This window comes from Chroicocephalus ridibundus, chromosome Z (assembly GCF_963924245.1).
Source record: "Chroicocephalus ridibundus chromosome Z, bChrRid1.1, whole genome shotgun sequence".
In the NCBI taxonomy this organism is placed as follows: domain Eukaryota; kingdom Metazoa; phylum Chordata; class Aves; order Charadriiformes; family Laridae; genus Chroicocephalus; species Chroicocephalus ridibundus.
This window is the reverse complement of record NC_086316.1, coordinates 41,792,445-41,806,695: the sequence shown is the minus strand read 5'-3', so window position 1 is coordinate 41,806,695 and position 14,251 is coordinate 41,792,445. Positions and strand designations below refer to the sequence as shown.

The 14,251-nt window shown below is 37.7% G+C and overlaps 1 protein-coding gene across 5 annotated transcripts in view; it reads left to right on the top strand.

Moving 5' to 3' along the window:
• The window catches only part of AOPEP (aminopeptidase O (putative)), a 211,571-nt gene that overhangs the window by 28,633 nt on the left and 168,687 nt on the right, over positions 1 to 14,251 (top strand). For all 5 annotated transcript variants that reach the window (XR_010069065.1, XM_063320188.1, XM_063320189.1 and 2 more), the window contains exons 3-5: positions 1,068 to 1,234; positions 8,452 to 8,608; positions 11,419 to 11,667. Coding sequence is in view for 4 of the 5 variants with exons in the window: in XM_063320188.1 (XP_063176258.1) it covers positions 1,068 to 1,234; positions 8,452 to 8,608; positions 11,419 to 11,667 (573 nt within the window). In the remaining variant the exon portion in view is untranslated. The remainder of the gene's footprint in view (positions 1 to 1,067; positions 1,235 to 8,451; positions 8,609 to 11,418; positions 11,668 to 14,251) is intronic.

The window sequence follows — 14,251 nt, the reverse complement described above, 5'->3', positions numbered from 1 at the left end:
AATATTGCTTTTAAATATCACGGTTTTTTAAAAACTCAGTGCAGTTAAGTGATGCTTTAAAGATTTTCTTTCTTTGTCTGGAAAAACCTACTGACTGTGTTTGTTTTATATAATTTATATTTGAAAACTTAGATTTTTTTAAGATAAGGAATGGTATTATACAAGTACTAGGAATTAAGGAAAAAATGCAAAATGCAACAAAAGAAGTAAACCAAGAATTACTAAATCTGTGCACCAGCAATAGCAAGCTAGAAGGAGTTAATAAAAGGCCTTTTTACCTTCTCAGTTGTGGCTAAGCTGCTAATAAGAAATTGGCTGGCATGAAATATTGCAGCTGAAATTGGAAAGGGGCACTACATGAAGAGGCTGCCTGGGAGAGGGTTAGAGAAACTGCCAGAAGTGCAATGCTATAAGGAAGATTGCTGTGCGAAAAGCAAGAAGGAGGCTGAGCCTGATAGGGAAGACACGCTTTCTCCTCATTATATGCCCTGTGGTTGAGATACTGAAAGGAATGTGAGTTAGCGTCCATTACCTTACTGCAAGAAGAAATGTAAAAATGTCAAGACTTATTGGGGCTTGGGCTAAGGAAGGCTCAAGGCTAGATCTACTGCCTTTGAGTTTGGATGAGCCTCCAGTTGTACAGAGAAATGGGATTAATGATAATGAAAGCACTACTGTGATGACAGCAGGGAGGTGTCACAGGCATTGGTGAAGCCCTTCAATGTCATCTTCCAAAGATACTCAGAAGCCTTCCTTGTCTGGCCTTAGGGTCCTGCTGAGAGCTACTTTATGAGGCTGAAAGGCCCATGCAGAAGCAGGAGAGGAAAGACTGAAGTTACTCTTTTCTAATTTATGTAAAAATTATTCTGGTAATCTTGCTTGTCTTCATCCTGTCTTAAATGATTTAGATTGTATGTTGATTGGTTCATATCATACAGGTTTGAAACCTACATAGCTGACGTTAAAAAAGACACCTCAGTACAACAGTAAGTTTGATTTTTGACAGAAAACTTAATTCAGTCTTTCTTATTGTAATGCCACCTTCAATCTCTTTTCCTTCCATCTAGGCCATGTGTGTATACGATGGGATCGCCAATAAACAACAGAGCCCTTTTCCCATGCCAAGAACCACCTGTTGCCTTGTCAACATGGCAAGCCTCAGTCCGAACAGCTGCAGGCTTTGTTGTGTTAATGAGTGGTGAAAACTCAGCAGAACCAGTCCAGCTTCGAGAAGGTGAAATATATTTTCTATGGCAAATTATTTTCAATAATTTTATAGTGAGAAATACAACTTAGTAAATACATTATTTTAGAAAGACTGAAGTTCCTAGCCTTAAAAGCATTTACATGTCTATCTGTAATCTGTATGTCATTCTATGGAAAAGTTACCTGCTCAAAGCCTCGGGATAATTTAGTAAGAATTCAAGGCATCTGCATTTCGCTGTGTTACTGATACTTACTTCTTTCTGTGTTTTTATTCCTTTTACTTCTTCCAAACCTAGACTTCATGTGTCATAAATTGGCTTTGTTTTAATCATTCTGCAGTTGAATGTTTCATAAATGAATCCCCTTATCAGGCTCTTGACAACTTCGAGCCTTGGTAGATAATTAACTTTCAATTTTAGTTCTCCCATTCAAGTGCAGATCAGCAATGATTAGAAGTCATATATGTGTTATATCTGTTTCCTGAAATATACGGAATAGATGAAGAATATCAGGTGACTACCATGAAAAACTGGTCTTTGGTGGCTTTTTTTGCACTGGTAGATCGTATCTTGTGCAGCAGTAAGCAAGCAAGCATTTTTCTTCTGTGTTGGTTATACTTTATTCTTTAAACCTCTGTCTGCACAGACAAGGAAGTTTTTAAGGCAGTTCTACACATAATAATACAAAGTATGTCTTGCTCACATTAGTTTTGAGATAATCTGTCAAACAGGGTCAGTATTTTCTAGTGTAAGTAGTGCTGATGAAAGTAGCATATACGAAAAGGTTCAAATCGATGTTTCTGGGGAAAAAGTATCTTTCTTCTGTTACCCTTTAAAGAGGCAAGCTTATTCTTGAGGGAGAAAAAAGAATGAAAGTCTCCTTGATTTGAGAACCATCAGTTAATCCATTTGCATGGAATTGTCTGGTTATTTTTGGCCATATGTGAAGCCTGTTTCAAGCCTTGTCTCTGCTGTTGAAATGTGGAAAACTGCCACAATGAGCTGCTCAGCTCACTTGGACAGTAATACTTTCCCATCTTGGCATCAAGAAAGCAAGAGTGCGCTTGACTTCAGACTAGGAGAACAGCTCTGCCATCATTGTTAAATTAGTTTGATCCACACTTACATCTTGCTGATGAGTTGCTGTCTCCTGGTCCCTCAGTGGTGGCTGTGATCTGAAATACTAAGAATGATGCTTATGTGACTTTCTAGAAATACAAACTTCAGGAAAAATTCAGGTGCTATAAATTAGCATAGGTCAGTTAAAACTGATACTTTCTCAGACCAATTAGCTAGTTGAAAAGGCTGTATTGTGAAAGAATTGTTTCCTCATTAACATGTTTTTGTCACTCTAGTTTAAAAAAGCCATTAAAAATTTGTACTTGAATAAATAAAAAAAACTGGTTGTGAGGAAAAACATTTTAAAAATGCTGTTGATAGAGTGTTGAGAATGATATCAGGGTACCATATTGTTAATGGTAGCACTGGGGCTTAGTCACCCAAAGTCAGCCTTTTCACCCCGTGGAGAACAGAAGGGACTTTTGTTGAAATCCTTGTAGTTGTAGCAGTGGGTCTGTTTATGTTGGTAATTCATATGTCAGCTAAAAGCTTTGGGGTTTTGGGGTTTGGGTATTTTTTTTGGTTTGGTTTGTTTTTTTTTTTTAATTTTCCAAAGGCTAGCTCAGTCTATTTCCTTTCTGAAGAACTCTGTAAAAGCAAGAAATACTGTAAGAAGACTTTAATGGAAAGGCCAGTAGAGAGGAAATGACTCATCTTAGCTTCACTGTGCTAACGAAGTGCTGAGTGAAAACTGTGAAGCGAACTGGGAAGAACCAAATGTAGCATTAAAGCCCGCTGCTTTGGGAGCCATGTGACAGTGGCAAAGTTTTGTGCTGAACTTCACTGAGCTGAAGAGAAGTGGCAGGAGCACCTACTGCAGTCCTGTCCTTACAGTTTTCCTTCTGCCTCTCCCCAAGATGGAATTCCCAAGAGTGCAGAAGATTCTGCTTACAGATCTATGTGGCACACACAATTATTTATGCTAATTTATATATAACTATTTATGCTAATGATGCAAGGGTTGCTGGATTTCTTTAAAGGTAGTGGGCATTGTGCTCCAGTAGCTAGCTCTCAAAGACTCAAAAATGGATGAGACTCTCATTATCTTGGTGGTTCTATACAGTTCCAAATGACAAGTCAGATAGCTGTTTGGAATTCAAAAAGTTTACAAAACAGATATAGAGGAAAGAAGGGAAAGGAGCAATATTGAGCAATGACTTAAAACCCAAACAAACCCAAGGCTCAAGTGCTAATCTGAAGCCTTACATAAATTCTTAGTGAATTTAGGAATACAAATTCGTTAGTTTAATTAGTAGTACTTTTGAGAGTTAAAAAGTTCAAAAATTTTCTGTAGTTGTAAATAACCTGTCCCACATATATCTTCTTGTTAAACAATTATGCAGGTCATATGAAATCTATCTAACTTAAAATTTTGTCTGTATGTTTTATAAAACACACCTAAAAGCCTTTCAGGGTAACTTCAATTAAAGTAACTTTTCTTTGCCAAATTATTTACATACTATTGCTGTGCTGCCTATTTATAAAATCACACATAACTGGTAGAACACAAAAATATATTTTAAAAAATGCAGTTTCTTGGAAAGAATAAGCATTTTGGCAAGCAGTTGTGAATTAATTTATTCTGAATAGAATTACAAGTTTGCTTAATATTTTTTCCTTTAGAAGTCCTATTTGTAACAAGTGTGCAGGCAGACAATAAGAGAACAGCAAGTCAGGATGATACCTTCGTGCTTTTGAAGAGGGATCTGCATTCTGCATCACAGACCTACATCTCTAGATTCACGGATGCTGTGATCCAGTGCATAGCTAGACTAGGTGTACTCACATGTTACGGATTCCTTGTTTGCCACTTGTATTTGCAAGTTTTGGTAATTGTGTACTTTCTTCCACATGTGCCATTTTTGTATTCTGCCTCCTACAAAACTATGGCTCATCCTGTCATTTGAAATAAAACGAGGCCACATTTGTTTGAAAATACTGATATGTCACTTACTTAAGTACAATTCAAGTGTGACCTAAAAGTGCTTAAAAATACTGTGCATTCTTTATGGAGTACTTAGACAAAAAAAAATTATCAGAAAAATGCAATTGATAATGCCCTTTGGGAGAAAGCTTTACAGGGAGCACTAAACGTGCGTGTGTGTAATGTGAGCCATTTAACCATTGGATTTACATTTCAACACTTGTCAGTTTTACTTTCCTTCAGCATATTACTGTAACACATAGAAGGTGCAAATATATGTAGTCACAAACACCTTTATGTCTGTTTTGATTCACGTTCAAGTAGTAGATATTCAACAGTTAAGTGTGAAATCGACTGGCTGGCCTCTTGTGTGGTTATGGTTACTCTGTCGTTATGTATTCCTTGATCTTGTTTTGCCATCTCGGATATCAGCGAGAAGGTGCGTTCTGTTTTTGTGAGGCAATACAGTGCTAGAGAAGCCACCGCTGCTGCTCTGTAGCTAGCAGCAGCAACAGTTGCTTTTGTTTGTGCTCCTCTCGCTTTTCACAAGGCAGAACAAAAGAGTCCAGTACTTGTGTTGACTGATCTCCAGCATGTATCAGGAACTACAGCATGGGAGCTGACAGCTCATCACATGCTCCTCATCCCTCTGAGCCAGTGCCAAACTAATGCTCTGGCATGAATGTGAGGGTGCTCTGTGTGAAATTCTGGCTTTCAGATGAGATCAAAGATTCTACAAGTTACAAACGGCTTCGGAAAGCTGGAGGGTTCTTAATCCTGGTGCCCCAGCCAAATACTACTTTTGGCAAAACTACTTATTTAGCTGTAGTTTTATGTATTAGTGCTAGCTCTTACTTTGTATATCAAATGCTGTGTGGGGCTATCTCTCTTTTTCCCTAGAGGCAGCTGAGTTTCGTGGGTTTTATTAAATCATGGACATAAGCTGTATTTTGTCATGTTTATATTTGTGTTAGTGCAAACTATTTGAGGGAAAATTTCCTAATAAGTAAAAATACCCTTAAGGTTCTTGCATCTGACATTAAGAGATACTGACTCTCAGGTGTTTCTTCAGTTATAATGGACTCCACAGGATTCAAACAATTTTAATGGTTTAAAATATAGCTAAATGCATTAAAAATTCTAGGCAGTGATTACATCATTCATCATTATTATTCCAAGCAAAAGAAAAAAATGGCCTTTAAATTGTTCTTTTGCATAATTATAAATAGATTATAATTTCCTACCCTTGTTAAATATAGTCCTAAATTTTGCATGGGATGTTTTGCAGTTACACCTCATAGGACAGGTGATTGTTGTTGCATGGTTTGTGCAGTTATGACATGATAGATTTGCTTTGCAGAAGTGAAAAAAAATTTTTTTTTAATTATTTCCAAAATTACGTGTAGAGAAAATATTTCAAAAGTGTTATGATTGCCTAAAATAATTATGTGTAGGAATCAAGTTGCTTTTAAAACGACTGGTTGGAAGGAGAGTGTATAAGCATTACAAATAAAAGGACTGAGGTGCTCTTCTGCTATTTTTCCCATGGACTAACCACAGCCTAATCTCTCGTTCTTCCCAAGGTGTCCTTGCTTAGTCTGAAAATGTTTTTGTGGTCCCCAACACTGGTTTTGGTAAAGCAAGCCGTCTCCCCATTTCAGCTGCACAGTTCTCTCTTCCCCTAGAGGTGGTGCTGTCTCCAAGGTAGCCACTGGGAAGCAGAGAGCAGCCAGGGGAAGGGCAGAGAAGGGAGTAAAGAGGAGCTTGTGATCGCAGTCTGTGCCCTGGGATAAATCTGAGGTTAGAGATGAAGGAAAACAAAACAAAGTCCACTGACTTGAAAAACGTTAAAGAAAGGAAGTGCAGTTATGGGAGAAAAGGCCAGGCTGGGAGACAGTCTTACCAGTAGTGAGAGGAAAAGACACAAGAGTTAGACTGTGCTTGAAACAGTACTTCATCGTGCTAGCTGTAGAGAAATGTTGGCTACATGAACACCATTTCAGTCACCGATCAGTGAATGCACTATAGAGACAACCCACTTGTAAAGCCAGTGCATGCGGTTTCAGTTGTTCAAGACAGAACAACTGTAGGATAAAGATATAATTGCCCTACACAGTTTTAGAGTATGAATGCAGAGGGCATCTAAAAGCCCTGAAGGAAATGGATTGACCCCCAGTTAGGTATGTAAAGACAGTATAAATCTTGGATCATGTTCTGGAAGTATCCAGAGTTCACAGGGTCTCTATACTGCCTGCAAAATATAAGGGGCTTGGAAAAAAGACAAGGATCTCTGTTGCTTTTCTTTTCTTTGAGAAATACTAATTTAGATAAATCTGAATACAGACAACAAGAGAAACTAACTTTCCTTGTCTTTGGTACCGTCACCCTTATGCAAGGTTTGCTCCAGCTCTGAATAGCATATGCTCATTGCTAATTCATGTAAATTTCTGAATGCAGTACATGCTGTTCTCTCTGGACTGCTAAACGGATTCCCCATTGATTTTGCCATTCTGTTAAAATTATCCTGTTTTTTTCAAAAAACTCTTATGTTCTTGCTTGCCTGTCTTGCTGAACTTGTTTCTCGCTCTAACCCTGTCTGCTCCCTCTGCATAGCACAGACCGACACCCTCTCCTCTTAGGCAACGTCCTCACTGTTGTGCGAGCCTTCTCCTTTACACCTCCTGCCATCTGGAAGAGTTTTCTGTGACTGCCTTTTGACTTTCATGCTTGTTTCAGAACTCAGTTGAAATCTCATTACTGTTTTTCCATTACGATTCCTCAAATTGTCATTCTTCCTCTGATGTTACTTAACTCCTAAGGTTTTAAAATGAACGTAACTGCACAGATCATCTTGTAATGCTTCGTATATAACAGATGCAACACAAAGTGAAGTATTGTAGGCTACCTATGGGCCTTCTTTTCTACGCATTTAAGTCAATTGTAAAGCTGCTATTAACTTCAGTGTTTGCAGGCTTGGGCCTCTAGCACAGTTTATATCGATGAAACTCTCTACATCAGGAGTTTCAAAATAATAAGTTGTTGCTGTCCTAGGTGACTTCTTCTCTCAAGGTGGCACTTGCTTGCCTTGGCTCATTTGTAGCTTTGGTAAGTTAATGAAGAAAAAAGGGTTTTGGGGGGGAATTTGAGAAAACAGCTATCCTCTTTGTTCCTAATATGTTTGGAGCAAATAAGTTCCTTCTGCTCACATACTGAGAGGGGGTTAGGAAAATTAGAGAAGTAATGTATGTTCACTGGACAATACAGACAAAAGGGTTTTGGTGTTAGTGGTGGATGTTGCCAAAAGTGGAATGGAGTGAGGAAGCCTAAGTGGTTGCTAGTGCAAATAAGAGGTAGAGGCTTTATCTGCCTCTTACGAGACTTCACATACAGTATTGTTTTGTCATACTAAACAGTAGGTGGCAGATTTGTTGAGGCTAAACAAAAAGATTTTGCTTGTCCTTCCTTTGGACAGCTTGACCTTCTGTGGTCATTAAGGTAGGAAACCCAGAGATTCTTGCCTGCGGTTGTTTATTTCCTTTCCTCTATGTCTTGTGGCCTCCACTGGATGGGTTTTTTTCCATATTTTCCTTTTGACAGTGTTCCATAGCCTTGGTCTGAGTACTATTACAAAAGAACGTGTATTAATGTTCTCTTAAAATAACCGAAGTTTGTGTGTTTCCACAGTTGCCACAGCTACAGTTATTTGCACATGATTCAGCAGGTTATAATTCATGCTAGGCTCTTTCCATGAGTAGTTAACCTATTAGTATGGTGTAGTACCTGTACTTGTAACCATAAATGAGTACTTGAATGTGAGCCTTAAGCTATACCCTTAGGAAAACCTAGGCAACATTTAGATTCACGAAAAGTATGCTGCCCTAAAACATCCTCCCTTTTATTCATAGATACAGTCATCCTATATTGTACTCCTTGTCTTCCAGCACTGTGTTCCCATAACGATAAGACTTACCATCTTTTTACCTTCTAATAGACTCTCTAATCTTGTTTTAGCAGCTCCTGGATTATCATGACCAAATAATGACTGCAGTTATATGTCTCAGTGAAATTATTTTTCTTTCCTCGACAAAAACACCAAGATGTAAGGTGGGAGGTTTGGCTCAAAATCTCAAGTACATAAAAATGTCAAGTACTAAGTGTGTGCTGTGACTGAGGAGTCTGTACAAATGTTCTTTTTATTTACAGGTATCTTGACCTGGTACTACTACGTGACTATGCCAATGCCAGCAGCAACCTTCACTATTGCTGTGGGGTGCTGGCAGGAAGTTAAACAGCCGTCCGTCACAGCTTCTATCCAGACAAACACTGAGTTTTCCTTGCCACCTTCACAGGCTGATTTCAGGTTGGTGTTTAGAATATTGTTGAACCATGAGATATATGGGTAACATTTTCATTTACTCTGTGGAATGTGAAAATGAGTCATATTAGTACAAGAATCAAAATAGAACTTGTTTAATCTGAGCAGAAAAATCTTGAGAGGAAAAGAATTCCAAAGGCATTATTTCATGGGTAAGGGTGTGGTTCTTTTTATGTGAAAACAAGCTGCTTAGTGAGCAGTAGGGTTAATAAATCCCAGTGTCATCTGGATTTGCACCCTACATTCTGTGTCTCTTAATGCTCTGCCGAAGCAATACCAGGTCCTCCCTTGTTTCTACAATGCCTGGCTGTAAAATCTTTTGTGTTACTAGACTCGGTCCATTCGAGATATCTAATGACCCCTACTACAATATTGCCTGCTCACTTGCTTCTTTCTTCCAGTCCAGTTCCATCCCAGAGCTGGCCTGTGCAGTGGTTCACCTGGGGTGATGTGTCCCAGCTGGGTATGTGAAAGCCCTGTTGCAGGGATCCCGTAATACAAAGTTGGACCAATAATTCTTTTCAATAAAAAATACCCTGTTGTCTAGTATAGTGAGACTTTGGAACTTGAGGACCTAATAGGGATTTCTTATTGGAATTTAAAATTAAAGGATTCTGATGGCTTGCAGCCTGGCTAATATTGGTTTAAAAAAATTCTCCTAAATCTTGATAGTAGGAGTTTTTATATTTTACCTAAGATTGGTAAAACATGGACATGCCTACTCAAGATTTAAAATAGTTTATAGGTTTGATAAGCTTTTAGAAATTGTTTTGTGTTTATTTCTCTACTATTTATATGTTTATGACTGCCTCTACAGGTACACTATAGGTGTTCACTGTATATTCTTCTCTAATGTACACCATGTTCAGTAGTAGGAATTTTTATTGATTTGGTGCAAAAGATTAGTCTGACAGAGCATTGATAGAATAAATGAACGTTTCTGGGTTTTGTAAGATTTCTGAAAAGGGAAATAGTTTTGTAGCTTTTTGTAGCAAAAATTAGTGCAAGTTTTAATCAGTGTGATGGTCATTGTTTTGAGTCAATTAGTGTGATGGTCATTGGACGAGTTAATTGGCACAGGTAGTGTGATGTATCTGCAGCAGCTGAGTTAGTTACAGTGGAAGAAGCAGAACTAATGTGTTTTGCAAAAAAACCAAAAACAACTGACAAAAAAAAATTCTCTGCAAGGGTGGTGACTATTATGCATAGACAGAAGAGGAGAGCCTAAGTATACGAGGTTGTTTTGCAGTTAATTAGGACATAAAAATCTATGTCCTTAAAAATCTGCTCTTATATCCAGTAAATGTTTATTTGGAAGCTAACATAAGAGACACTTGTTACTTATTTTAGTCATTAAGACTGGGTAACCAAACCAATGTTATGCACAGCAGCAGACATTTCTAGAAAGGGTGTGAAATGGGTAGAAAAGCAAATGTTAAGGTAGCGTCGCAGATAAGGTAATGGAGATAAACTCTTGGGCAGCAGGAAAAGGAAGGATTTCTGAAATAAGTTGTTGAAATGTGTAATGTAATTTATGTGCAGATGTCAGTAAGTTTCACATAAGGAGACTATCAAAGAAAAAGCTAAATGGAGCTAGGGTTTTAAATAAGTTTCCTATCTCCTTGTGGTCATTAAGGACTTGGCGACTTTTACAAGAGATAGGGTGCTACCTTTCATGTTCTTGCCTAATCTCAACTCTGATAATTAAATACAAAGTGACATTGTTTTACAGCAGAAATATACTGGGTTAGACCATTCTTGGAAAAAAAAGGTGTAACGATGGATGTAGTTTCTTTGCGTATGTAATCAATAAGTAGCTTAGAGTCCGCTTCTTTCACAGAGTTATGTAAGGTGTTAGAAGTGTTGGCACTTGAGCAAACTGTAGTCCTTTTCTATGTGTTATCATTTTGGTTTTTTTTGTGTCAGCACTCACCTAGAGCATGATCTTCCAAATAAAAATGCTTTGGGCAATGCTGGGTGCAATAACAGTAAGTGCTTTGCCTGTCCAGGCATAGTAGAACCAGCTCCCCTAAGTTGAAATCTCAAACCAAGGAGAGGCTCTGTGCTGTACTGAAGTCGGGCTAGCAGGTGAAAACATGAAGCTGATTTCTGCTTCGATATGCATCTATTTGGGTAGATAAATTATTGTGAAGGTATATGACTCACTAGGAAGGATTTGATTTACCCCTCCTTTCTTCCAGCCACAGCTCTGAATATCCTGTAAAAGTGATGTAAGTTGAGCTTGATCCTAATGTGATATTTTCAAATGCCAAGCCTGAATTGATATCTCCTGTTGTTTTTTTACTTCAGAAAAAAAAAAATCAGTGAAAATTCCTGGAAAATTTCACAACAGAAAAAACCCAACAAAACAAATCCCTTGGAATGTCATTCTAATGGCACGTAATATGTTTGTGTTAATATGTATGAAACTTTATTTTCATAGCCAAGTTTGAAGAGGAATTTTCTGAATAAATATTTTTCTACTGTTATTTAGGTTTTTTAGGTACATTTTGAGCACTTGTTCTTTTGATGCATATCTATTATGAAAAGAAGGTTTGACTAGTCTCTTTATTTTAGTCATGAGTGACCATATCAGTTCTACTCAGACATGAGTGTTTTCACAGTGCTGCACATGTGAACAGTGTGAGAATACAAATGAGATGATTTTCTGCGAACCAATTCTGTTATTCTGATGTGTAGAGAATATCCTTGTTGTAGTATGCTCACTTGAGCACATTTTTGATATCACATTAAACTATTTTTCTTTTTTTTTTTTTTTTTTTTGTTATTGTCAGATGTAATGAAGAAGTCTGTGGTCATGTGGAGTACCCCTGCCGTTTCCAAAATCCTGCTGCCAGGTTGCAGGCAGTCATTCCTTACAGAGTCTTTGCTCCCTGGTGCCTTATGGAACGCTGCGAAGAACGTTTGCTTCAGCTCATTCCTCAGTGCCTCTCAGCTGCTTACACCACACTGGGTACCCACCCCTTTTCCAGGCTTGATGTTCTGATAGTTCCTTCCAACTTTTCCAGCCTGGGAATGGCTAGGTAAAGAAACTTCTTAGTATCTCATCTCCTGTATTTTGTTGGACTCCTTTTTATCAGCTAGTTAACAGTATCAAGTTGCTATCAATATAAAGTTGCGGTGCTGTTTTTCTTAAAGCAAACTTGAAACTCTAGTTCTGACTTCATGTGGGTAGGTTTGTTTGCGTCCTTTGTGCTATGAGCTTTAATTTTAGTTTTAACAGGGAAGGAAAATACAAGCGCATTAGACATGTGGGTCTAAATTTCCTCATTTGCCAAACTGAAGTTCTTTTACCGGTTCTATTGATTTAAATACTCGATGCAGCTATCATTTTGTCACATTTTCTTTTGGCGTTGATTTTACCATTATATCTCGGCAGAACAAGAGCATGTTAAAATCCAGATCTAGAGTTTATTCATAAGCCTTTTGTGATTTATCAATTTCTTCTCGAACACTGGACTTTGGAAGCTGAGTAAGGCCAACTCTAAGGATTATATTATCAAGTTTTCATGGAATTGTGGAGAACAAAAAGCTTACTTAAATATTTTTATTTTACAGTGTATTCCAGTCGTGCAATGACAATAGAATTTTAGTTCTATTGCTTGCAAGGCAATGCCTAGCAATTGAAATTCCCCATTTGCTTTTTATTTTTCTTAAAAATATATATTCTTTTAAGTTGGTAATGAGATAGCATTTGTGAATAGCAGAGAATAACGCAATATTTTTATTCACTGTTTGCCTATTGCTAGCAGTAGAGTGGATTCATTTAGGCAGATGGACAAAACATTCAAGGGCAGAATTAAAGGCAAAGCCCTGGTAGAAAGATGAGGACCAAAGGGAAAGGTGTATTCCCAGATTGTTGGGTTTGTATTTTGGAGCTCTTGGGGCATTTGTTGAGTAGGTTTGATATCTGAAGCAACTTCAAGAAATTGCACAAATTGCCAGTCCAGGTGCTTAGATGAACCCCAAGTTTATTTCTTTTTACAAACTCCATAATTAATCAAATAAGGAAACATTTTGTTTCATGGTACATGTTTTGTTTCTTATTTACATAAATTTTTCTCTACAGCTTTCCTCTTGAATCCTCCTTACGGATAAAAGTAGAAAACTATGCTGTCATGGAGTAATATTGTATAGTTTTTAGAATAAGTTTACATTCTTTTTTTTTCTGAAGATCTCTAAAATTTAAAACTTAAGCATTCAGTGGCATGGAGTAATATTGTATAGTTTTTAGAATAAGTTTACATTCTTTTTTTTTCTGAAGATCTCTAAAATTTAAAACTTAAGCATTCAGTGACCCTCCTCTGTCATGTAAGCCTCATTGCTTTGTAGATACCTTGTACTGGTTACTGAGTTTCCAGTGGTAGCTCTTCACTCAATAAACTCCTAAATGAAAGCATCAAGAAACTTACACAAATGCTGGTTGCTTTGGGCACCTGCCACAGGTTCTCTGTTCTCTGATGTTTTGTGTAGTGGTTTGATTTGGAGGTGAGTGTGATGTTGTATAGCATGTTCTTGAAGCTGTATGAAATTGGTGGAGCTGCTTAGCGATTTCCTCTGACTTCAAAGGCCTAATAGTAAAAGGTTGACACAGGTCCTTATGGATCATCACTGTAACTGAGGAAGAAACTGGCCATTTTACTTAGCTGTGTGATAAAAGCAGTGATCAGAGGAGCCATGAAGGGCACGACGCACACATAGTCCAAAATGAAAGAGACAGAGGAGAGAGATGTCTAGGCCAAAATGACAGCACGCAGTAGGAGAAATCTTCAAGATTCAGCCGTTGATATGCTACTGCTCTTTGGGAAGTTGTCAGAGCTCCCCCTGAATGTACCTTTCCCAGAATTTATAGGGAAAAGATGCCTGTGGGGTATTCTGCGGGGTTGCAAAACCATCTGTGGTTATCTGAGTCCAGATTGCGTGTTTAGAATATAGTACTTGTGCTTTCTTTGTGAAGGAGATGAGAAAAACCTATGCTTGTGTTTCCCTGTGCTTCTTCTAACCACCGTCAGTTCCAAGAGATCCATATCATTGAATATAAGTTTAGGATGAAAGAAAGGGCATGCATACTTCCTGATGCTTTCATTCAACAGTTCATCAAGCCAAGCACATTCAAATTTTTAAAATTTGAAATAAAGGAATAATTTAAGCAGTTTAAATGTCAAGCTGTATTTGGACAGTAAAGGAAATTATTAAGTGAGTCATAATAGCTCGTTTGTTCTTGTTTCATGTGATTTTTCAAATAGATGCTTCTATGTGTATAGCAAGCTACTTAAACGGTTAATTCCTGTGCATGCAATGATAATTACTTAAATGACTTCAGTTAAGAATAAGCTATGTGCAAAACTGTGTCCAAACCCACATTAAAAAAAAAATAAAGTTAGCTATTATCTTGGGTTAAAAAGGGTGCTGTACTATTTATTTTTTTATCTTCTAGTCTATCTGTAGCAGTATAAACATAACACAGCATGCCAGCACAAAGGGGCTGTTGTTTTGAGAATTCTAATTGTACTCCTGTCTGCCAGGGAAGGAAGCAGTCATAAATTTTAGTCATTATCTGAAGTATCGGGGCTTTACAGCATTTGGCACTTTTCTTTGTCTGTTCCT